The sequence below is a fragment of the Haliotis rufescens genome, unplaced genomic scaffold (genome assembly GCF_023055435.1).
Source record: "Haliotis rufescens isolate VD_foot unplaced genomic scaffold, xgHalRufe1.0.p SCAF_15, whole genome shotgun sequence".
Classification (NCBI taxonomy): domain Eukaryota; kingdom Metazoa; phylum Mollusca; class Gastropoda; order Lepetellida; family Haliotidae; genus Haliotis; species Haliotis rufescens.
Window position 1 is genome coordinate 35,458,768 of NW_025963835.1, and position 24,711 is coordinate 35,483,478.

General features: G+C 44.8%; 1 protein-coding gene across 4 annotated transcripts in view; it reads right to left on the reverse strand.

The window, feature by feature from the left end:
- Positions 1-9,108: 9,108 nt before the first annotated feature.
- LOC124124572 (serine/arginine repetitive matrix protein 2-like) overlaps positions 9,109-24,711 on the reverse strand; it is a 108,399-nt gene continuing 92,796 nt past the window's right edge. For 3 of the 4 annotated variants that reach the window (XM_046487771.2, XM_046487770.2, XM_046487772.2), the window contains 6 exons: positions 21,943-21,987; positions 21,240-21,329; positions 16,434-16,610; positions 15,813-16,166; positions 15,163-15,315; positions 9,109-12,164 (listed from right to left, as the gene is read on the reverse strand). In XM_046487771.2, the coding sequence (XP_046343727.2) occupies positions 11,975-12,164; positions 15,163-15,315; positions 15,813-16,166; positions 16,434-16,610; positions 21,240-21,329; positions 21,943-21,987 (1,009 nt within the window). In that variant the 3' untranslated portion in view covers positions 9,109-11,974. Of the gene's footprint in view, positions 12,165-14,637; positions 14,786-15,162; positions 15,316-15,812; positions 16,167-16,433; positions 16,611-21,239; positions 21,330-21,942; positions 21,988-24,711 lie in introns of all 4 variants that reach the window. The other variant, XM_046487773.2, reaches the window with a different exon arrangement.

Below are 24,711 nucleotides of genomic sequence, written 5' to 3' on the forward strand. Positions count from 1 at the left end.
TCACCATGGCGCCAGACACTAGGTTTACTCCCTTCTCACCATGGTGCCAGACACTAGGTTTACTCCCTTCTCACCATGGCGCCAGACACTAGGTTTACTCCCTTCTCACCATGGCGCCATACACTAGGTTTACTCCCTTCTCACCATGGCGCCAGACACTAGGTTTACTCCCCTTGTCACCATGGCGCCAGACACAAGGTTTACTCCCCTTGTCACCATGGCGCCAGACACTAGGTTTACTCCCTTCTCACCATGGTGCCAGACACTAGGTTTACTCCCTTCTCACCATGGTGCCAGACACAAGGTTTACTCCCCTTGTCACCATGGCGCCAGACACTAGGTTTACTCCCTCCTCACCATGGTGCCAGACACTAGGTTTACTCCCTTCTCACCATGGTGCCAGACACAAGGTTTACTCCCTTCTCACCATGGTGCCAGACACAAGGTTTACTCCCTTCTCACCATGGTGCCAGACACTAGGTTTACTCCCTTCTCACCATGGTGCCAGACACAAGGTTTACTCCCTTCTCACCATGGTGCCAGACACAAGGTTTACTCCCCCTCTCACCATGGTGCCAGACACTAGGTTTACTCCCTTCTCACCATGGTGCCAGACACTAGGTTTACTCCCCCTCTCACCATGGTGCCAGACACAAGGTTTACTCCCTTCTCACCATGGCGCCAGACACTAGGTTTACTCCCTTCTCACCATGGTGCCAGACACTAGGTTTACTCCCTTCTCACCATGGTGCCAGACACTAGGTTTACTCCCTTCTCACCATGGTGCCAGACACTAGGTTTACTCCCTTCTCACCATGGCGCCATACACTAGGTTTACTTCCCTTGTCACCAAGGCGCCAGACACTAGGTTTACTCCCTTCTCACCATAGTGTCAGACACCAGGTTTACTCCCTTCTCACCATGGCGCCAGACACAAGGTTTACTCCCTTCTCACCATGGTGCCAGACACTAGGTTTACTCCCTCCTCAACATGGCGCCAGACACAAGGTTTACTCCCTTCTCACCATGGCGCCATACACTAGGTTTACTTCCCTTGTCACCAAGGCGCCAGACACTAGGTTTACTCCCTTCTCACCATAGTGTCAGACACCAGGTTTACTCCCTTCTCACCATAGTGCCAGACACAAGGTTTACTCCCTTCTCACCATGGTGCCAGACACTAGGTTTACTCCCTTCTCACCATAGTGCCAGACACAAGGTTTACTCCCTTCTCACCATGGCGCCAGACACTAGGTTTACTCCCTTCTCACCATAGTGCCAGACACAAGGTTTACTCCCTTCTCACCATGGCGCCAGACACTAGGTTTACTCCATTCTCACCATAGTGTCAGACACTAGGTTTACTCCCTCCTCACCATGGTGCCAGACACTAGGTTTACTCCATTCTCACCATAGTGTCAGACACTAGGTTTACTCCCTTCTCACCATGGCGCCAGACACCAGGTTTACTCCCTTCTCACCATGGCGCCAGACACTAGGTTTACTCCCTTCTCACCATAGTGCCAGACACAAGGTTTACTCCCTTCTCACCATAGTGCCAGACACAAGGTTTACTCCCTTCTCACCATGGCGCCAGACACAAGGTTTACTCCCTTCTCACCATGGCGCCAGACACAAGGTTTACTCCCTTCTCACCATGGCGCCAGACACCAGGTTTACTCCCTTCTCACCATGGCGCCAGACACTAGGTTTACTCCCTTCTCACCATAGTGCCAGACACAAGGTTTACTCCCTTCTCACCATAGTGCCAGACACAAGGTTTACTCCCTTCTCACCATGGCGCCAGACACAAGGTTTACTCCCTTCTCACCATGGCGCCAGACACAAGGTTTACTCCCTTCTCACCATGGCGCCAGACACTAGGTTTACTCCCTTCTCACCATAGTGTCAGACACTAGGTTTACTCCCTTCTCACCATGGTGCCAGACACTAGGTTTACTCCCTTCTCACCATGGCGCCAGACACAAGGTTTACTCCATTCTCACCATAGTGTCAGACACTAGGTTTACTCCCTTCTCACCATGGCGCCAGACACTAGGTTTACTCCATTCTCACCATAGTGTCAGACACTAGGTTTACTCCCTTCTCACCATGGTGCCAGACACTAGGTTTACTCCCTCCTCACCATGGCGCCAGACACAAGGTTTACTCCCTTCTCACCATGGTGCCAGACACAAGGTTTACTCCCCCTCTCACTATGGTGCCAGACACAAGGTTTACTCCCTTCTCACCATGGTGCCAGACACAAGGTTTACTCCCTTCTCACCATGGTGCCAGACACAAGGTTTACTCCCTTCTCACCATAGTGCCAGACACTAGGTTTACTCCCCTTGTCACCATGGTGCCAGACACTAGGTTTACTCCCCCTCTCACCATGGTGCCAGACACTAGGTTTACTCCCCTTGTCACCATGGCGCCAGACACAAGGTTTACTCCCCTTGTCACCATGGCGCCAGACACTAGGTTTACTCCCTCCTCACCATGGCGCCAGACACTAGGTTTACTCCCCCTCTCACCATGGTGCCAGACACTAGGTTTACTCCCCTTGTCACAATGGCGCCAGACACTAGGTTTACTCCCTTCTCACCATGGCATCAGACACTAGGTTTACTCCCTTCTCACCATGGCGCCATACACTAGGTTTACTCCCTTCTCACCATGGCGCCAGACACTAGGTTTACTCCCCTTGTCACCATGGCGCCAGACACAAGGTTTACTCCCCTTGTCACCATGGCGCCAGACACTAGGTTTACTCCCTTCTCACCATGGCGCCAGACACTAGGTTTACTCCCTCCTCACCATGGTGCCAGACACTAGGTTTACTCCCTTCTCACCATGGTGCCAGACACAAGGTTTACTCCCTTCTCACCATGGTGCCAGACACAAGGTTTACTCCCTTCTCACCATGGTGCCAGACACTAGGTTTACTCCCTTCTCACCATGGTGCCAGACACAAGGTTTACTCCCTTCTCACCATGGCGCCAGACACTAGGTTTACTCCCTTCTCACCATGGCGCCAGACACTAGGTTTACTCCCTCCTCACCATGGCGCCAGACACTAGGTTTACTCCCCTTGTCACCATGGCGCCAGACACTAGGTTTACTCCCTCCTCACCATGGCGCCAGACACTAGGTTTACTCCCTCCTCACCATGGTGCCAGACACAAGGTTTACTCCCTTCTCACCATGGCGCCAGACACTAGGTTTACTCCCTTCTCACCATTGCGCCAGACACTAGGTTTACTCCCTCCTCACCATGGTGCCAGACACTAGGTTTACTCCCTTCTCACCATGGCGCCAGACACTAGGTTTACTCCATTCTCACCATAGTGTCAGACACTAGGTTTACTCCCTTCTCACCATGGTGCCAGACACTAGGTTTACTCCCTTCTCACCATGGCGCCAGACACAAGGTTTACTCCATTCTCACCATAGTGTCAGACACTAGGTTTACTCCCTTCTCACCATGGCGCCAGACACTAGGTTTACTCCATTCTCACCATAGTGTCAGACACTAGGTTTACTCCCTTCTCACCATGGCGCCAGAGACTAGGTTTACTCCCTTCTCACCATGGTGCCAGACACTAGGTTTACTCCCTCCTCACCATGGCGCCAGACACAAGGTTTACTCCCCCTCTCACTATGGTGCCAGACACAAGGTTTACTCCCTTCTCACCATGGCGCCAGACACAAGGTTTACTCCCCCTCTCACTATGGTGCCAGACACAAGGTTTACTCCCTTCTCACCATGGTGCCAGACACAAGGTTTACTCCCTTCTCACCATGGTGCCAGACACAAGGTTTACTCCCTTCTCACCATAGTGCCAGACACTAGGTTTACTCCCCTTGTCACCATGGTGCCAGACACTAGGTTTACTCCCCCTCTCACCATGGTGCCAGACACTAGGTTTACTCCCCTTGTCACCATGGCGCCAGACACAAGGTTTACTCCCCTTGTCACCATGGCGCCATACACTAGGTTTACTCCCTTCTCACCATGGCGCCAGACACTAGGTTTACTCCCCTTCTCACCATGGCGCCAGACACAAGGTTTACTCCCTCCTCACCAAGGCGCCAGACACCAGGTTTACTCCCTTCTCACCATGGCGCCAGACACTAGGTTTACTCCCTTCTCACCATGGCGCCAGACACTAGGTTTACTCCCTCCTCACCATGGCGCCAGACACAAGGTTTACTCCCCCTCTCACTATGGTGCCAGACACAAGGTTTACTCCCTTCTCACCATGGCGCCAGACACAAGGTTTACTCCCCCTCTCACTATGGTGCCAGACACTAGGTTTACTCCCTTCTCACCATGGCATCAGACACTAGGTTTACTCCCTTCTCACCATGGCGCCATACACTAGGTTTACTCCCTTCTCACCATGGCGCCAGACACTAGGTTTACTCCATTCTCACCATAGTGTCAGACACTAGGTTTACTCCCTTCTCACCATGGTGCCAGACACTAGGTTTACTCCATTCTCACCATAGTGTCAGACACTAGGTTTACTCCCTTCTCACCATAGTGCCAGACACAAGGTTTACTCCCTTCTCACCATGGCGCCAGACACTAGGTTTACTCCCCATCTCACCATGGTGCCAGACACTAGGTTTACTCCCTTCTCATCATGGCGCCAGACACAAGGTTTACTCCCTCCTCACCATGGCGCCAGACACTAGGTTTACTCCCCTTGTCACCATGGCGCCATACACTAGGTTTACTTCCCTTGTCACCAAGGCGCCAGACACTAGGTTTACTCCCTTGTCACCATGGTGCCAGACACAAGGTTTACTCCCATCTCACCATGGCGCCAGACACTAGGTTTACTCCCATCTCACCATGGTGCCAGACACTAGGTTTACTCCCTTCTCACCATGGCGCCAGACACAAGGTTTACACCCTTCTCACCATAGTGCCAGACACAAGGTTTACTCCCTTCTCACCATGGTGCCAGACATTAGGTTTACTCCCTTCTCACCATGGTGCCAGACACTAGGTTTACTTCCCTTGTCACCATGGTGCCATACACTAGGTTTACTCCCTCCTCACCATGGTGCCAGACACTAGGTTTACTCCCCCTCTCACCATGGTGCCAGACACTAGGTTTACTCCCTTCTCACCATGGTGCCAGACACTAGGTTTACTCCCTTCTCACCATGGTGCCATACACTAGGTTTACTCCCTTCTCACCATGGTGCCAGACACTAGGTTTACTTCCCTTGTCACCATGGTGCCAGACACTAGGTTTACTCCCTTCTCACCATAGTGTCAGACACTAGGTTTACTCCCTTCTCACCATGGTGCCATACACTAGGTTTACTCCCTTCTCACCATGGCGCCATACACTAGGTTTACTCCCTTCTCACCATGGTGCCATACACTAGGTTTACTCCCTTCTCACCATGGTGCCAGACACTAGGTTTACTTCCCTTGTCACCATGGTGCCATACACTAGGTTTACTCCCCATCTCACCATGGTGCCATACACTAGGTTTACTCCCTTCTCACCATGGCATCAGACACTAGGTTTACTCCCTTCTCACCATGGTGCCAGACACAAGGTTTACTCCCCATCTCACCATGGCGCCAGACACTAGGTTTACTCCCCTTCTCATCATGGCGCCAGACACAAGGTTTACTCCCCTTCTCGCCATGGCGCCAGAGACTAGATTTACCCCCCTTCTCACCATGGTGCCAGACACAAGGTTTACTCCCTTCTCACCGGGGCGCCAGACACTAGGTTTACTCCCCTTCTGATCATGGCGCCAGACACAAGGTTTACTCCCCTTCTCACCAGGTGCCAGACACAAGGTTTACTCCCCTTCTCATCATGGCGCCAGACACAAGGTTTACTCCCCTTCTCACCATGGTGCCAGACACAAGGTTTACTCCCTTCTCACCATGGTGCCAGACACAAGGTTTACTCCCCTTCTCATCATGGTGCCAGACACAAGGTTTACTCCCCTTCTCACCATGGTGCCAGACACAAGGTTTACTCCCTTCTCACCATGGCGCCAGACACTAGGTTTACTCCCCTCACCAGGTGCCAGACACTAGGTTTATCCCCCTCACCATGGCACCAGACACTAGGTTTATCCCCCTCACCAGGTGCCAGACACTAGGTTTACCCCCCTCACCAGGTGCCAGACACTAGGTTTACCCCGCTCACCAGGTGCCAGACACTAGGTTTACCCCCCTCACCAGGTGCCAGACACTAGGTTTACCCCCCTCACCAGGTGCCAGACACTAGGTTTACCCCCCGGGCTTTTATGGAAGTTGGAACCCGAAGACTTGGATCAGGACCCGTAGAATAGTTCTTCAGCAACCCATGCTTTCAGTGAAAGGCTACTATGCTTGTCGTAAAAGGCAACTAACGGGATCGGGTGGTCAGGCTCACCGACTTGGTTGATACATGTCATCGATCCCAATTGCTCATGATGTCAATCTCTGGATTGTCTAGTCCAGACTCGATTATTTACAGACCGCTGTCATGTAGCTGGAATATTGCTGAATGCGGCGTTCAACAACAAACAAAAACTTGCATTAGATTGTTTTGGCAGGTTCCAACTGTTCTTCAAGTAGCCAAGTCAAGGACTCATCACACATTATTAGAGCTGTCACAGTTGGTTGTTCACGACTGATAACTGAAGCAAGTTTTGACCCATGACCAAATTGTCAGTGGATGGATTCACATGAAATCAAAGTATTTCTTTCTCTTTTACTCAAGCACCTGTTTTGCGGATCCTATTTTTTCATGACCCATGGAGATCTGGGTTAGAACAAGTCTTCAGCAACCCATGCTTGCCATAATAGGCGACTTACGCGATCAGGTGGTCAGGCTCGCTGACATGGTTGATGCATGTCATTGTATCCAAATTGCGTAAATCGATGCTCATGATGTCAATCACTGGATTGTCTGGCCGTCATATAGCTGGAATATTGCTGCATGTGGCGTGTTACAACATACAAACAAACAAACAAACATGATATAATGGACGTCAAGTTTGCTTCCTCTGCTAAAAGTGGTAAGTAATGACCAGACCCAAACCTATGTTTCAACCACGGCCTCACTCCGTTAGTTAGTACTGATGCACTCCACACCCATGAGGTACGCACGAACAAATACCCAACTACGGGAGGTAGCCACTCCTTGGCTAGTTCACCATTGCCGGACAAGTGTTGACTCTAGGTTCCATCCTTGCTTCCTGACTGTTGATACGTTTCCGTGTAAATGTTTAGCATTTACATTTTCATAATCACTTTTGTGTATAAATAATTCAAATTAATCGTTGCAATAATCAAATTTTATGTTTTCTTCTTACATCCAGGAGTTGTGTGATGTTTGTATTTTGTAATGGTCACTACAATCAGTTCCTGTTGAATTGCATAGAAATGTTGCAGGATTCGGTCTGAGACTTTGTTCAGTTATAACCAACAACATTTTGAAATACTCAGATTTGTTGAAAAAATGTTTCCTTCAGATGGACTTTGATTTGTTCTTGAAACAATGGAAATGTTCCTGTTACTATTGTTGTTTTACATGTCTGATGGTGATGGTGATACAGTATGTCTCCAAGATATTCTGATTTTGTGTAACTAGATTTGCTGAAATACAGTTGTTTTGTCTGGAAATGTGTTGTGAATCCTGTCGGAATCTTCTTGTGGAAGTACGACATATGCAGGCTGTTGGGAGTCTTCTTGTGGAAGTACGACATATAAAGGCAGTGAGAGTCTTCTTGAGGAGGTACGACATATGCAGGCTGTGGGAGTCTTCTGGTGGAAGTACGACATATAAAGGCAGTGAGAGTCTTCTTGTGGAGGTACGACATATGCAGGCTGTGGGAGTCTTCTGGTGGAAGTACGACATATAAAGGCAGTGAGAGTCTTCTTGTGGAGGTACGACATATGCAGGCAGTGAGAGTCTTCTTGTGGAGGTACGACATATGCAGGCTGTGGGAGTCTTCTGGTGGAGGTACGACATATGCAGGCTGTGGGAGTCTTCTTGTGGAGGTACGACATATGCAGGCTGTGGGAGTCTTCTGGTGGAGGTACGACATATGCAGGCAGTGAGAGTCTTCTTGTGGAGGTACGACATATGCAGGCTGTGGGAGTCTTCTGGTGGAGGTACGACATATGCAGGCAGTGAGAGTCTTCTTGTGGCAGTACCACATACGTAGGCAGTTGGAGTCTTTCAGTCATACAGCTCACGACTGCTCACATCAGCAAGATCCTCTGACAGAGATGCGGAAGTAAGACACATGCACTTTTTTCCCACCCTCCAACACTGCTACTCCTTGGGATTCCGGGTTACAATACGTCCAAGTGAGTGAGTCGGGTATTCCAGCTATATCACAGCGTGTCTGTCAGCTTAATGTGGGAGGAAAGCCCATAGTGATGCAGGTCTCGGACGTTCAATGTGTCCAAGGCAATCTGTGTTTGATGTTGGGGGTGTAGCAGTGGTGTGGGCTATTGCTCATACAGTCATCTCCATCACTGATTTGTCACACTTGATGATATACAGGGAGCCATCACGCTGGACTATCGCTGAATGTGGCATTAAACAAACACATCTTAATGCTACAGCACCCGTCACCTCCACCATCAGCAGCTCCCTACACAGAACTCGGAAACCAGGCAAGGGAGATGGTTAGGTTTATGTGCAAACACAAAGATGATCACCAATGAAATGAAGTAGGGCTACCAACAGGACTACCCGGACCTGTGGTTAGTCACGTATTCACGTAATATATTGTTTAAAGGCAAAAATTCATTTAAATGCTGGCATCATTAAACTCTGTGTATGTGTGTGTGTGTGTGGCTTTGAAAATGTCCGTTTCTGAAGCATGTTTACCTATATACGGGCTTGAAACATATTTGCAAATCAAACATGGAAGGGTTTGTCTGAAATATGCTACACAACTTTTGTTTAGGATACTGAGCTATTTCTTTGTATTTTGAAACGTGAGGACAGATATATACTTAAGTTTGTTTAGACCTTTACATGCACGCTGGAATATTGTTCGTAATACAACCTCCAGACTATCTTGAGTAGCATACACCAACAGATGACAGAAGAACACTCAGCATGTTGAATGTTTTATTGTACAATGAGACGTACATGAGCGTGGTTGCATGGCTATACACAGTGCGTGTAATGAGTTCTGTACACTACAGGACTGGGGCGACTCACGATACAGTGCGGGGTACGAGGTGAGGTCACGATATGATACATATCAGTAACCAGAGGGATACACAGGATGTCACAATAAGATTAAGAAAATATTCTGGATTTTAGATTCTTGTGGAAATTTAACAAATAGGATGTCAAAAGGCTTAAATCTGAAATAAACTGCCTGTGTGACGGGTAACACTAACATACTATTAACTATACAATGTTTTGTTTTGTATAGATACTGCAATATGATAGACCTATCGATGCTTGATGGATATTGTGAATCGTCCCACAACTAGTACAATATGAAGGACACACATGGGATGTCTGTCCACCAGCACTACACTGAGTGGGTGAGAGAGTAGACTCGCTATGAGGGACTACACCCGCTATGAGAGAGTACACCCGCTATTAGAGAGTACACCCGCTATGAGGGAGTACACCCCCTATGAGAGAGTACACCCCCTATGAGGGAATACACCCGCTATGAGAGAGTCTGCTACATGTGGAGTCCCCCGAGTCTGCTACTGTTCAGACTTACCTCTCCACAACTTTGTAATTATCTGCACATATTAACAATGATTGGGTGATCAACATCTGACCAACACAGGCCAACAAAGGACACACTTACAAAGGTCTTTAGGTGAGAATGTGTCTACTTTCTTAACATAAGACATAATTTAATACAGCATCTTAAGCTTCAAAGTGTACAGTGGACACGTTCTTTCTGTACACCTTAAAGCTTTGGAAGAATTCTTTGCTGATGTGGAAATCGCAGAAATGAGACTAAAGGCCTGAATGACCTCCAACATGACCCCACAAGGTCCTCCTCCTGTGACACTACGATGAATGCAACTAACTACCAATGGCGCCATCAGATGAGTTTCAATGCAACATACTATACAGAACATGATACCACCAAGATGTGTTGGGTCGTGATTGGACATTTGCACAAAGGTCTCGTCCACATTTCTATCCAGATCAAAGATTGCCATAACAATATCATATGTCACCATGAGGGCATGTTTTTCAGGTCATCAATATCTTGTATCGTACAAAGCCCCTGTCCCCCCCCCCCAATTATTAACCATAACCCTTGTTTGAGAAACGAAATGGTAATAGGATTTTCAACTCTTCAGTCACAAGTTGTGAAGGGTTTAACAGTTAATGCAATTCATAATCTCTTTTGTGCAGGTATCAAGGGTTAAAATGAGTCGGTTCAATGTTTACATAAAACAAACACGACAACATACAGGTGATTTCCCCTCGTACAATGTATACCATCCCTTAATACTACCGTCACGTACGTACCAGTCTGTACAGACGACCTCCGTGGGGAGCCATGCACTCTGCACTCATCGGAATACATATATGTACATCTGTAGTCCTTGAACATTTCAGGGCATGGCATATTTACACAGCTCATTGGATGCATTCGCCATGAAGGTGTCACGACTTGGACATCTGATGGTGAGATGCTGACAGAACTGAGGAGTTGTTTGGCCTTGAAATGTTGACAATAATTCAGTACAACGCAGGGAATAGCAATTCTTGGAATGAAATCTTTATGTACTCTCACGCTTTGATTTTCTTTGGTTCAAACCAACATCAATTCAAAAGAAACTTTGCATTAAAAGTCAGGTTTAGATTTCTACGTGTGCTGACTGGCAGCATCTGTTGTGAATAATGAAGGTAATCTCCCACTTACACTAAGGTTAAAAGTCATCATGGAGTTACCTCCCCTTGATTGACTCGCACACCCGGTACAAACCAAGCATGGGATGCTATTCACTGCCAGTAATCTTCACCTACACCAACACAATGTTTGTTTCATTTCATGTTGCTCCAGCCGACTCTAATCAAGGGGAAATAACTCTAATTGGTCCAGCATAGTTGAGTCATAAAACAAACATCTTTATAAAACCGAAAATAAAACCAACAACTGTTGCAAAAGCCACAACATGTGCAATAAATAGCATATAAATAAATACATGTAAAATGAAAGACCAGTCCGAACGAACAATAACTTAAATCTGATATGTTAAACCAGCCAGTTTGAGTCGCCTGCCATGACATCATCGTCATAAACTCTCCTCTCCCCAGCGCTCAAACTGCTGCACTACAGACCGATCCAACATGTCTCTTGGATAAGCCGGCTCGTCTTTAATCCAACTGTGCTGTCCAGTGTTGTAGAAATGTTATGTACAGTGTTAAGACCGACTGAGCACCTCCAGGAGACATGTGGGAATGTCCCTACCACAGGTAAAACAGCTGTTTGGGCACTGGGATGTATTGCACCAAATAAAGTTGGGTCAGCCAAGAAATATCACAAGTTGCACCCCGACACTGAGGAGATGTCCCGGCAGGGAGGAATCACAGACAGACTGTACTCTAACTGTTCCAGGAACTTCAATATTTGTTCGATATTCCTTGATATAGATGCCTAAGACCTTCTTACAGAGGCAGGCATTTTGACATTTTTTAAACAAAAGCTTGGGATGTGAGTGAGTCAGTGAGTGAGATATTTGGGTTTAACGCCGCTGTTAACACTATTCTAGTTTTATCACGGCGTGTCAGCTTGATGTGGCAGGAAGTGATGCAAGTCTTAGACGTTTACCACTTCGGTGAAACCCACAAGCATGATGCTGACCACAATCATAGGTTTCTGGTGTGCCCAAAGGACGCAACTCTGCACAGTGAATCACGGCACCTAAGACGACTTGGCCAGCCATGATCCCCTTGGGATTTGAGAAGGTGTCTACAACTTGTGATATTTCTCAGTGCTTCAGACTGTCAAGACTGCAGCTGCTCCAGCTACGCCGCCGCCTAGAGTAGCGCTTTGTTAGACTCAGACTACGACTACGGAAACGCGACCTTGACCTTGACCTGGAGTATGACCTATAGCTGTCGTCGGAGCTGGGGGAGGGGGGAGAGGGCCTGTAGTAGGGGACTGGTCGTTTTCTTGCACTGGAAAGGAAAGACAAATTATTTGTTAAACACTGACAGCAATTTCTTTCAGAAATGACTTTCATCCACTTCAGCTTCTTTGTTGCCACATCACTGGCAAAGTCAGCAATTATTGTAATATTAAATTTGTAAACATTACATATCCATAGTAATATTCGCAATTTTACACATACTCAAGAAAACTAAGTCTATTTTCATGATGTTGATAGACACTCAATAGAGAAAGAAAGAAACTGAGCCACACTTTCATAATTTTTTCTTTCACATATTTATTCCAGTTTTCCACACAAGGTCAGTCAAAATCAAAATCAAAATAAATAGCGATGTCAAGCATTTATTTAATTACATGAAAGTCATTCTGCAGTGGAGTTCACACTGCAGTTGGCTTCTTGAAGTTTGAATGGAGATGAAGACATGGAATTTGTATAATATTTTATATTGTATAAGAGGGTCTATCATTCTAGCAGAGACATAATAATAAATAAATTTGTTTATGTTTAATTTATTTCTTTTCCAGCTGTTTTTCAGTAGGGGCTGCTGGCCCATGAAACGAAAAATAAAAAAAAGTGTGGCCTTAACAAAAAAACATTATTCAATCTCTGGTAGGACAGTCAGTACTTTCAGTAAAATAACACCTATATAAAATGTTAGCGAGAGAAACTAGTGTTTGAGATAGCAAATGTATTGTGTGGCATTAAACTGCATGTGTTACGGACTGTTAAACACAGCAAGAAACACTATTTAGATTATGTCACAGATGGTGCGACGATCAACATCCAACACCAAATATACCAGCAAAATAATATCATGCACCAAAATAATATCATGCACCAAAATAACATAATACAGCAAGAAACATCACGCAGCAAGAAACATCACGCAGCATGCAAAACATGATGCTGAAGCTGCATCAGCCACATGGTTCAGCAAGAATGATCCAATGGTTTTAAACATGTTTGTTTGTTTAATGTTGCTCTCAGCAAAATTTCAGCTATAAGACGGTGGTCTGTAAATAATAGAGTCTGGACCAGACAATCCAGTGATTGACAGCATGAGCATCAATCCACGCATTTGGGGTACGATGACATGCATCAACCAGGTCAGAGAGCCCGACCATCTGATCCCGTTAGTCCCCTTTTTAATGGCAAGCATGGGTTGCTGAAGACCTATTCTACCCCGGACCGTAACACATGTAACACATGTAACACCTGTAACACATGTAACCTGCATGGAGTTCTTATTCTCAGGGTTCTCACTCGGGGGTGGGGGGGGGGGGGGTGGGGGAGCTGCCCAATTAATTATAAGGGTCCTTGCAGGCAATATGAGGGTCCTTGCAGGCAATATGAGGGTCCTGTATGGTAATGTAATGGTGTAGAGTACTGTATGTTTAGATAGTTACTTTAGAGCCTGAAATGAATCAATGATCATGTGGATAGTGGTCGTGATTGATGGATGAAATAACAGACACCCATAAATGACGCAGTATATTCTTTTTCTGCGTCCAATCCCTACACTTGTGCATCACCTAAAACCTTGTATACTTGTTGAACACCAGAGAACAGTGCAGTGAATCTAACAAAACTTTCGGGAATAACTGATGTACATCAGTGAACAGTCTTTGAAATCAGGCCCAAATAGGCCATGAACATCTGTCCGTGTCATGGCCCTGAGGACTAACTATTCAGGGTCCCCAGAGTCTGATACAACAGATAATCTCAACGCTGCCAATGGTGTGGGGCTTTGCCTGTTTCTAGTCACTGGTTTTCCAGGTCTTGATTATTTACAGGGTGAGGTTATACACTGGAATAGTGCGGACTGATTATTTAGCTGATGACGTAATACACTGGAATAGTGTACTCCAATGTTAGTGCTGTATTCCATGTATCCATTGCAATGTCAATACACTTTTTTTAGTTTGTAAAAATTAATAACCAGTTTACCGAGTGTACAGGGTACAGCTGACTAGCCTTACTGGAAGTGGGATTAGTGATGTCATTTGATTGTGATGTCATGATAACCAATGACATCACAATGGTCTGCACGGCATTGTGCTGCAGTTTCATTGTAGCAATATCTGCCAGGATCTCACCCAAGCCCTATCTCCTGTGGAAGCCAGGGTGGGATAATAAAAGCACTTTCCTGTGCCTCCAAACAAACTCAAATCACACATGTTTTCAGAAATATATAATGCATGCACAAGTGTAACAGTAATCATCCACTTCAGCTTCACACACATCTGCCGATGCTTCCACTCTGTTAGTGTCAATGTCACAACCACATCACGCAGCGTTCCAGAGTTACTAAACTAATCCACTCATTCTCAAGTTATCAGCTATTGGGGCTCATCTCAAACTGCCATACATCAGACACATGGCTTCCCATCAACCCTCATCCTGTCTGACAGCAGGGGTTAGTAGGTTGTGTTAGGCATTAGTAGTAGAAACTCTGCAAGCCAACTGCAAACAATGAATACCATGTTGTGGCTTGAGCTGCTTCATTCTTAGTATCTGTCTCGTGGACGTTTACTGGAACGATAATATGGAGAAGGGGAGCATCGCCGGTTGTACGATCGTGACCGGGATCGACGGCGGTCATCATACTTCCGTTCTCTGGATCTCGACCTAGACACCAAACAGCAAGAAAAACAAAAACAAAAATAAAAGAAGGTGGAAATAAAACAACATGCTAGGACAGAGGATTACAACACCCAAAAGAAGATTGTAACTTTATACAAAACCAAATGAGAGTAAAACAGGAGCAATCAAAGTGTAGCAACTAGAGAGGTGCATTTATTGATACTGACTCCGATGTGTGACATGTGGCACAACACTGAACACACATCACTGTAAGGAATGAGCTGACCTTCCCACAACAGATGCTGAAAGGTGCTAGAAAAATGAATACATGGACAAACTAAAGGCACTTGTGTAAGGGAAATTCTTCATTTATTTCTCTCTGAGACTGTGTCTGACATGGATCTGTATGGAGGACCCCCCACCTTGTTATCCGGCGTTTATCTAAGTGACTCGGTGAGCCTTTCCTTCTCCGGATCGAAGGGCTGCGTGATTCTCGGCGCCGAGAGTCATGGCTCGGGCTGCGACTGTACGACCGTCTTCGACTGTGAGATCGAGAATGGGAGTAGCTCCTTTCCCTGGATTCAGTAATTCATCAACATTAATCAACATTCAACATTACTCATGGACATTCATGCCCAGGAAAACAAGGCACAGACAACTAGTGGTTGATAGTGTTATCAATGATCACAGCTGACAGGACATGTGTGGTCATACTTCCCACAATTCATAGTCCCAGCAGCCCTTGCTGCCAACTGCTCGTCATTGAGTTTATGGCCATGACAAGCACTGGGAACAAGCCATCTCAAGTGTCACAAAGTTTGACATCGGGGAAATTATAGTCTGAGTAGAAAGGAAACATAAAAGTAAAAAACTATCAGAGAAATAGTTCCTATAGAACTAAGTGTGTCAATAGATCTTATTACAAACACAAAAGACTACCTTCCAAGTAAACATTTGGACCTAACAACAAGTTTTAGAATATATGCACTGGTGCATTTGCTCACAATCACAAAGTCTATACCAAGATAATGCATAAATATTATGAAAGCAAACAATCAGAACTTTGTCATACCTCTTTCGGGAACGACTTCTGGATCTGGAATAGGATCTCGATCGTGACCGAGAATTGGTAGGCGACCTTGAACTTCTCCTTGACCTCTTCACTGGTGACCTCTTCTTCTGCTTTGAAGGTGACCTGGATGTGGACCTGGAGTGTCGCCTCTTCTCTCCATGTTTGGGAGACCGACCTCTTGAGGATTCTTTGCTGCATTTGGTTTTGTACGGTGACGACTTTCCCCGTCGTCGGTCAGCAGGAGAGTAGCTCAAAGACTTGCTTCGATTTCTTTTCGGTGAAGGGCTTGTCTTGCCATTTCTGGGCTTGTTGTCTCCTGACTTGGAGTTGGCGTGCCCATTTTGTCTTGCTGATCTGTTGACAGGAAGATGGTAAGTTTCCCAAGCACAATTCACATCAACAAAATAGTTTTCAGCGAATAACAAAATGACAAGACGTTACAAATCAGAAACCTGAACTGCTCAATTTTTCATGCTTACAACAAATATAATAAACTTTCAAGTCCTACTCTCAAAACAGATTCAATTTAGGATATTTAACTAAATATCATTTGTCAAATTTTGTAGGCAAAGGTTTTATGATTCACTACACAGACAAATCTTTGAGGAAGACTGTTCCTACCTTGGAGGGGATTTGTCCGATTCCGATTCCGAATTGGCTCTCTTTGATCTGGATGCAGGGGAAGGTCGGTGCTCTGGGGGGCAAACCCTGTCAGCAGGGGGTTTAGCTGGGGAGGGTGAGTGATGGGAGGACTTCCTTGTCTTTCCATTTCTGTCGGGGGAAGCTGCCGAGGAGGAACTGTAACAAGGAAAAGGCCAAGGTCATATAACATTCAGGTCAAAAGTTACACAACCTTCCAGCCAACAAGGTCAAGATCATATAAGATTCCAGTCAACAAGGTCATGGTCAAACAAAAGTCCTTGGAAAATGGTGAAAATACATTGGAACTGTCTATACATGCTTTCCTGTAGAAGGTGGAATCAGGACCCATCATAAAACAAACATAGGGAGTTGTCTACACATGCATGTCTTTGTCCTTCATTGTTTTCAAATATCTTTACATCTTGATCATGTTACGCCTTATTTTCCCTTGTACTGCTGGCTGAACAACCAAGACTAACGGAAGGGTGGGTGAGTGAGTGAGTGAGTGGGTGAGTGAGTGAGTGAGTGAGTGGGTGGGTGGGTGGGTGAGTGAGTGAGTGAGTGAGTTTTTATTTGACGCCGCTTTTAGCAATATATCCTCAACATCACAGCGGGGGACATCAGAAATTGGCTTCATACATTGTAACCATGTAGGGAATCGAACCTGGGTCTTCAGTGTGACGAGCGAATGCTTGAACCACGAGGCTACCTAACCGCCCCTGGGACTCGCATCTGCAGTGTTCATATTTGGAAATCTAAGGCGGCCACCAGATAACCCTATTCTATGTGGAATTCCAATGACAACATGCTGATCAATACTACCTACAGTCAATATCGGAAATCAATTATCTTCCAACATCAAGTGTACAAAATGTAATTGTCACTTAATAATACATTATTCAGTATACTGAACGATTGCGAAACAGGACAACTCTGTAAGAACTCGTGCACATGTTAGACTGGGTGTTTTCAGTTGTTTTCAGCGCAACCAAATTTCAACAACACAAAATCTGAAAAATGAGAAATATTTTTTCTTTCCCTTGTCATTAGTGGTTCACCACGTCATGTGACTGTCCAGTCTCCTACAATATCACTAAAAACAGCATGTTTTAAATTGTTATTTTATTTGTTTTTCATCTTCTCAATACCTCGAAATGATGTGATTAAATACAGAAGATTTAGTTGTTGTTTATCTAGAAACTGTTTCCACGTTGTGTTTCAATGACAACCACATCACTCAAGACAAATAAAATATCTGTGTAAACTGCCGCAAAAATCTTTTCAACATTTCCTGGTGAACAAAAAGAACTGATGAGACTCTTAATATGAGAACCACTGAGTGAGTGAGTGATCGAGTGAGTCAGTGAGTGAGTGAGTGAGTGAGTGAGCGAGCGACAGTGATTGGCCGAGTGTGAGTGAGTGAGTGAGCGAGTGAGTGAGTGAGCCAGTGTGTGAGTGAGTGAGTGACTGAGTGAGTGAGTGAGTGTGTGTGAGCCAGTGTGTGAGTGAGCGAGTGAGTGAGTGTGTGAGTGAGCCAGTGTGTGAGTGAGCCAGTGTGTGAGTGAGCGAGTGAGTGTGTGAGTGAGCCAGTGTGTGAGTGAGCCAGTGTGTGAGTGAGCGAGTGAGTGTGTGAGTGTGTGAGTGAGCCAGTGTGTGTGTGAGCCAGTGTGTGAGTGAGCCAGTGTGTGAGTGAGCCAGTGTGTGTGAGCGAGTGAGTGAGTGAGTGAGTGAGCCAGTGTGTGAGTGAGCGAGCGTGTGAGTGAGCGAGCGTGTGAGTGAGTGAGTGAGTGAGTGAGTGAGTGAGTGAGTGAGCGAGTGTGTGTGAGTGAGCCAGTGTGTGAGTGAGCGAGTGAGTGAGTGAGCGAGCGAGCGAGTGAGTGAGCGAGTGAGTGAGCGAGTGTGAGTGAGTGAGCGAGCGAGTGTGTGAGTTAGTGAATGAGCGAGTGTGTGAGTGAGCCAGTGTGTGAGTGAGCGAGTGAGTGAGTGAGGTGAGGTGAAATTGGGTTTAACGTCGCGTCCAAGATTATTGCACTTATATAGCGACGTGCATGCACGTGTATGTGTGTGTGTGGCTGCTTGTACTAGTCCGGACTGATGCCGATTTATAGTGCTAGCTCACTGAGATACCATGCCGCAGTTTAACATGAATACCCCACTCAGACACAGTATACTGACTCCGAGCCGACCAGTCCTTGTTTTAGCCCCTTAATGCCGAGCGCCAGAGAGGGTAACAACAAGTACAATCTTTTAACGTCTTTTTGTATGACGCGGCCCGGGATCGAACCCCGGACCTTCCGCTCTCCGGGCGGACGCTCTACCACAAGACCACGGAGGCGGTCGAGTGAGTGAGTGAGTGTATGAGTGAGCCAGTGTGTGAGTTAGTGAGCGAGTGAGTGAGCGAGTGTGTGAGTGAGCCAGTGTGTGAGTGAGCGAGTGAGTGAGTGAGTGAGTATGAGTGAGCCAGTGTGTGAGTTAGTGAGCGAGTGAGTGAGTGAGCGAGTGTGTGAGTGAGCCAGTGTGAGTGAGCGAGAGTGAGTGTGAGTGAGTGAGTGAGTATGTGAGTGAGTGAGTGAGTGAGCATTTTAACAGTATGAGTGAGTGAGCGAGTGAGTGAGAGTGTGAGTGAGCGAGTGTTTGAGTGAGTATGAGTGTGAGTGAGTTAGCGAGCGAGAGTGTATGAGTAAGCGAGTGTGTGAGTGAGCATGTAAATGAGAGTGAGTGTGTGAGTGAGTATGTAAATGAGAGTGAGTGTGTGAGTGAGTGAGTGAGTGTGCATGAGTGAGCGAGTGCGTGAGTGAGCGAGTGAGAGTGAGTGAGAGTGAGTGAGCTTTTGAGAGTATGTGAGTGAGTGAGCGAGTGTGTGTGTGAGAGTGAGTGTGAGTGAGCAAGTGAGTGTGAGAGTGAGTGTGAGAGTGAGTGTGAGTGTGAGTGAGCGAGAGTGTGTGAGTGATGGAGTGAGTGAGTGAGCGAGAGTGTGAGCGAGTGTATGAGCGAGTGAGTGAGTGAGTGTGTGAATGAGAGTGAGTGAGCGGGAGTTTGTGAGGGAGCGAGAGTGTGTGAGTGATGGAATGAGTGAGTGAGCGAGTGTATGAGCGAGTGAGTGAGCGAGTGTGTGAGTGAGAGTGAGTGAGCGGGAGTTTGTGAGGGAGCGAGAGTGTGTGAGCGAGTGTGTGAGCGAGTGAGTGAGCGAGAGTGTGTGAGGGAGCGAGTGAGCGAGAGTGTGTGAGTGAGTGTGAGCGAGAGTGTGTGAGTGAGAGTGTGTGAGTGAGTGCGTGAGTGAGTGCGTAAGCGAGCGAGCGAGTGACTGAGGTATAACGCTGCTCTGATCACTATTCCTCCTATGTCATGGCGTGTCAGCATAATGTGTGAGTGAAGTTTAAAGTGATGCAGGTCAGAGACGGATACCACTTTGGTGAAACCCACGAGCATGGGTATGGTGCTGACAAACCTAAAAACACAATCAGGGCGAACCGGGATTCGAACCAATAATGACAGGTTTAAGGTGTGCCCAAAGGACACAACAAGGAATGACAGCGACTTGGACGACTTGGACGACGGCCACCGGCGCCCCACAGGCTTGTGGACATAAGATTACAGGTTACTTCAGATTTATCAGAAAGACAAAACTCAAAGTAATCAGAAAATCAGAAGTTAATCATTCCTTTCAGGTTCAATATCCAACGAAAATGAAAGGTTACCCCAATATTCAATTTATGACATTAAACACAAACTACAAAAAGAACAGAATAAAACAAATATTAACAAGGCAAAAGGTCAGCAGAGCTCACTAATACCCCCCAACCTTGACTCAAACATCAGCTGAACAATTTTGATTTTCAAGACATTGATAGCTTAATGTTTGAGCCAGTTTCTCTTAAAGTACAGTAATATACCCTAAGGTTAGCATGATTGACAGATGCACTGGAGCATCATCAACATGCTTTGCCCTTTTCAAATTATGAAAGTTTTCTCAGCAAATCCACTTATATTGAGTGAAATTTATTGAAATCAAACTTTTCACTGCACCTCTCATATAAGTAAAGAAAGTGCTCTCAAACTTTTCACTGCACCTCTCATATAAGTAAAGAAAGTGCTCTCAAACTTTTCACTGCACCTATCATATAAGTTAAGAAAGTGCTCTCAAACTTTTCACTGCACCTCTCATATAAGTAAAGAAAGTGCATCCAGGAAGTAGTTCTCAAGTAATAGTTCAAACAAATGTTGAAATAAAAATATTAAAAATAGCTGTATTTGTTTCAGAAAATGTAAATATTGAAATGAATCTTCGCACTGCAGCTCTCTTATTGGTGTAGAAATGTTCACAAAGTTTGAAAAGAATCATTGCAGTACGTTTTCAAGTTATAGGTCACATACAAAATGTCCTTGGAAGACCGGACGGATGGATAGAAGGAATTCCTGGGCACAACTATATACACTATGTACCACTACCCTTTTAGGTCAGGGGAGAAATAAACTGTAATATATCCCTGCTGGGATGCAGGCTGTCAGAGTGGGCTTGTCTTTTCAAACATGTCATGAGACTACATCAGGGTTTGAATGTCACTGAGTCTGATGGTCCACTGGTGCAGCCGTGACCCTTTTGTGACAAGCACACACGTGACTGGAGACCATTTCTGCCCTGGCCTCCCCATGGTGGGCTGGTCTTACAGTGAACCAATAGGAACAGGGTGGGTACACAGTCAGTCAGTCCCCTGACTGATTGTGCTCAGATTCCATAATTTATTCCCAGAACCTTCCCCAACTCTGTTGTGTCCAAGAACCCACCTTCCTGAGTCCGATTCAGAGTCCGAATCTGAGTCTGAGTCCGAGCTGGATGACTCTTTCCTTCTCCTCCGCTTCTTCTTTTCTTCACTCCTGTAAAATACAGTCACCTGCTAATCTCTCTACATACACCCACTCAGTGGATAACATTATATATACACTCTTGTAACAACTACCTGCTAATCTCTCTATATACACCCACTCAGTGGATAATATTATATATACACTCTTGTAACAATTACCAGCTAATCTCTCTACATACACCCACTCAGTGGATAATATTATATATACACTCTTGTAACAATTACCTGCTTATCTCTCTATATACACCCACTCAGTGGATAATGTCAGATATACACATTTGCAAACACAAATTTTACACTCTCTTCTGTGTGTGTGTGTGTGTGTGTGTGTGTGTGTGTGTGTGTGTGTGTGTGTGTGTGTGTGTGTGTGTGTGTGTGTGTGTGTGTGTGTGTGTGTGTGTGTGTGTCTCTCTCTGTCTCTCTCTCACTAATGCAAGGAATTCATTCAAGGGTATTTGTGAGTGAATTGGCAGAATGATGATTTCAACAGTTCAGTTATATGAAAACCTGACAGACGGACAGCACCGATTCCTATATCCCCCTTGCATTTAGAAGCTAGGCACTAGACTGCCATGATACATGTCTGGGCAAAGCACTCACTCTGAACTTACAAACAAGCTTACCTTTTTCGCCGTCTTTTACTTTTCTTATTTTTCTTAGATTCAGAGCTGAAAAAGAAAGATAATCAAATGAGATGGTGCTCCTGCTTGGAAGCCTGTGGGCCATGTACGTAACCAAACACAGTGCCAGGAGGACAAACACTCACAAATCAGGGTTACCTTCCCTTGTGGTCAAAACCAAAGTCCAGTTAGTCAACTACACTGTTCTATCAATACATGCAATTAGTAAGGTCAACTTTAATATTAGTATATTATTCATGTCCAGGGCTGCAATGTATTCTCAAGCGGATCTGGACAAGCACATAATTAAGATTGAGGTATTTATAGTAAGCAGATAAATGCCGTCAAGCTGACGTGTATCTGGTCAATCTTGAACAAAGCCTTGGTTACAGAAAGCATGCTTGAGAGATGTGTGACTAGCTGGCTATATGATCTTTATGTAGCAAGCTTGTTGATTTAACACTACCAATCTACAATAGATGCAATTCCCATGGCAACCTGACTTGTCAATGTTTGCCAGATGTGTCTTGAATCAATGGTGGCCATCTAGAGCCATTACTGGATATAATTTACAACAAGAAAACCATGCAGTGCCAGACTGATGTATCTGGACTTGGAGAAATTAGTGCTGATATATCTACACAGAAATTCTGTCCATAGAAAAATGCTGATCGAGGATAATCCATACCAGGTAAGAACGATTCCAGACAAGCACTATTCTTCCACTGGAAGGAATTTAAATATTTGAAAATATGTCCAACACTGTTCTATGGATATTGTAGCAAAATACCTATCACCATCCCCAATCCCGAATTCCAATATAACACACTGGAATAGAAAGAGATTTACTGTAACAGCAGCAGTTAATTGTAAACATTGTCTGCTATTCTTGACAGCGACGGATGTGATTAATTGTCTAAAACTGCCACAAATTATGCATTTTTGTTTGTTAGAGTTTATCCAAACTGGGTTTGAGACACAACGAAGTGAAGGGAAGAAAACAACAGATACATATATTTCTGTCTTACCTTATCTCTTACATCAAAAGCAGAGGGGGCATTCAAAAAAGGAGGCACACCGTATTGAGATGTACATGTATAGACGGCATGGTAGCTAGGTCACCAGTATGTCACCCACACTTCTCACTACCGTTAACTCTCCAAGGAAATACCTCATCCAAGTTCAACTGCCTTTCACGTTCACACATCTTACAATTTACTTTTAACAATAAAATAAAACAACTAAATGAGTATTTGAGTCAGTTAGAAAAGGTATTTTGTAGATTTGTGCCCCAAAACAAAATGGCAGCTACTTCCATCATTCCCCTAGTGGCGAACAGTTGAACTAGGAAAAGATAATCCACCCAGTAACTACTGTTCTACAAATGTTCTGATCTTCAGTTACAACAGAGCTACTGATGTTTGTATCGGAGTTTTTATGACATTCATTGATTCTGTTTGTCAGGAAGTTAGGCTTCTCATAGAATTGTTTGGTTTTATTAAGCGCTGACTCCATGAAATACAAATTATAGAAAATCAAAATTTACAATGATGTATTTTCCGTGTTGCTTGGAAAAAATAAGGATCATACAATAACTGAGACAATTACATGGAAATCATGGGCTGTTTTTCCCAAGTATGACTGATACAAACTTTTTATCACAATACTTGTATTTGAAATGATGATATTTTGACAGCATAAAATGGACATTCAATAACGACAGAATCAAACAATCTGAATAATAATTCATGACAGATAAAAAAACATCAAAATAAAAAGCCATGGAATACCTTATTGTTAGTGAGAAGATATATGTTATGCATGAATTCAAGACTGTATATCAATTTTAGTTTTCATCGAGCATACACTGTAATGGTACTTGATCACTATATTGTTGATTCACATGTGTTTACTAAGTGTTCGTGCACCCGACTTGACTCATCTACAAACCCATCACCGCCTATCGTCTAGGAAGCCAAACTGTTACAGCAGTATTGCTTTTAAAAACAAACCAACAAGTCTAGAGTGGAAAATATCTCTTTATATCTCTCCACAGAGTCAGAATACTGAGCACACAGCGTTTACATGTGACAAAAATACAGGAACATTTGTAATATCATTGGATGCATGCAACATAACTTGAGTTTAACAGAGACTTGACTGATGAACCGTGACGAAGATGATCGGCATATAAAAGTCTGAGTTGTACAATGATCAGAAATATTACCTTAGTCAACATGCCAGATAGCTATGATTTCAGTGAGTGAAAGGCATTGGAAAAAGAGAAAAAAACTTATAAATGACGAAATACATGTGTGAACATCTCCGACATCCCCTTGCCTTTAATCATAGAAACATCATCAACACTGTCGTTAGCTTACCTCTTGCCGGCGTGGATACGTTTGCATCACACAAATGGTGGAACATTAAGGATGTTTTGTGCAGTTAGATGCAATGCTTGCAGTATACATTTTATTTTTCATAGAGATTTTCTGTGGTTTATAATATGCATGTTAGTAAGAAGTCATTGTCATGCAAAAACTCATGATAGAGCTGAGGTGAAGCATGTAAGATGACAATGATGTAACAGCTGAAGGTAGGAGATATATAATATACAGCACAACTATTTAAGAACAAAATTAAGACATGTAAACCAAGTATTTGTATAGTATGTGAATATGAACATGAAGAAAAATAACATTCAATATTTTCCAAGTTTAACTTTTCTTGTATCATATTATAACAAAAAGCAAAATTGGCAAATAAGGATTT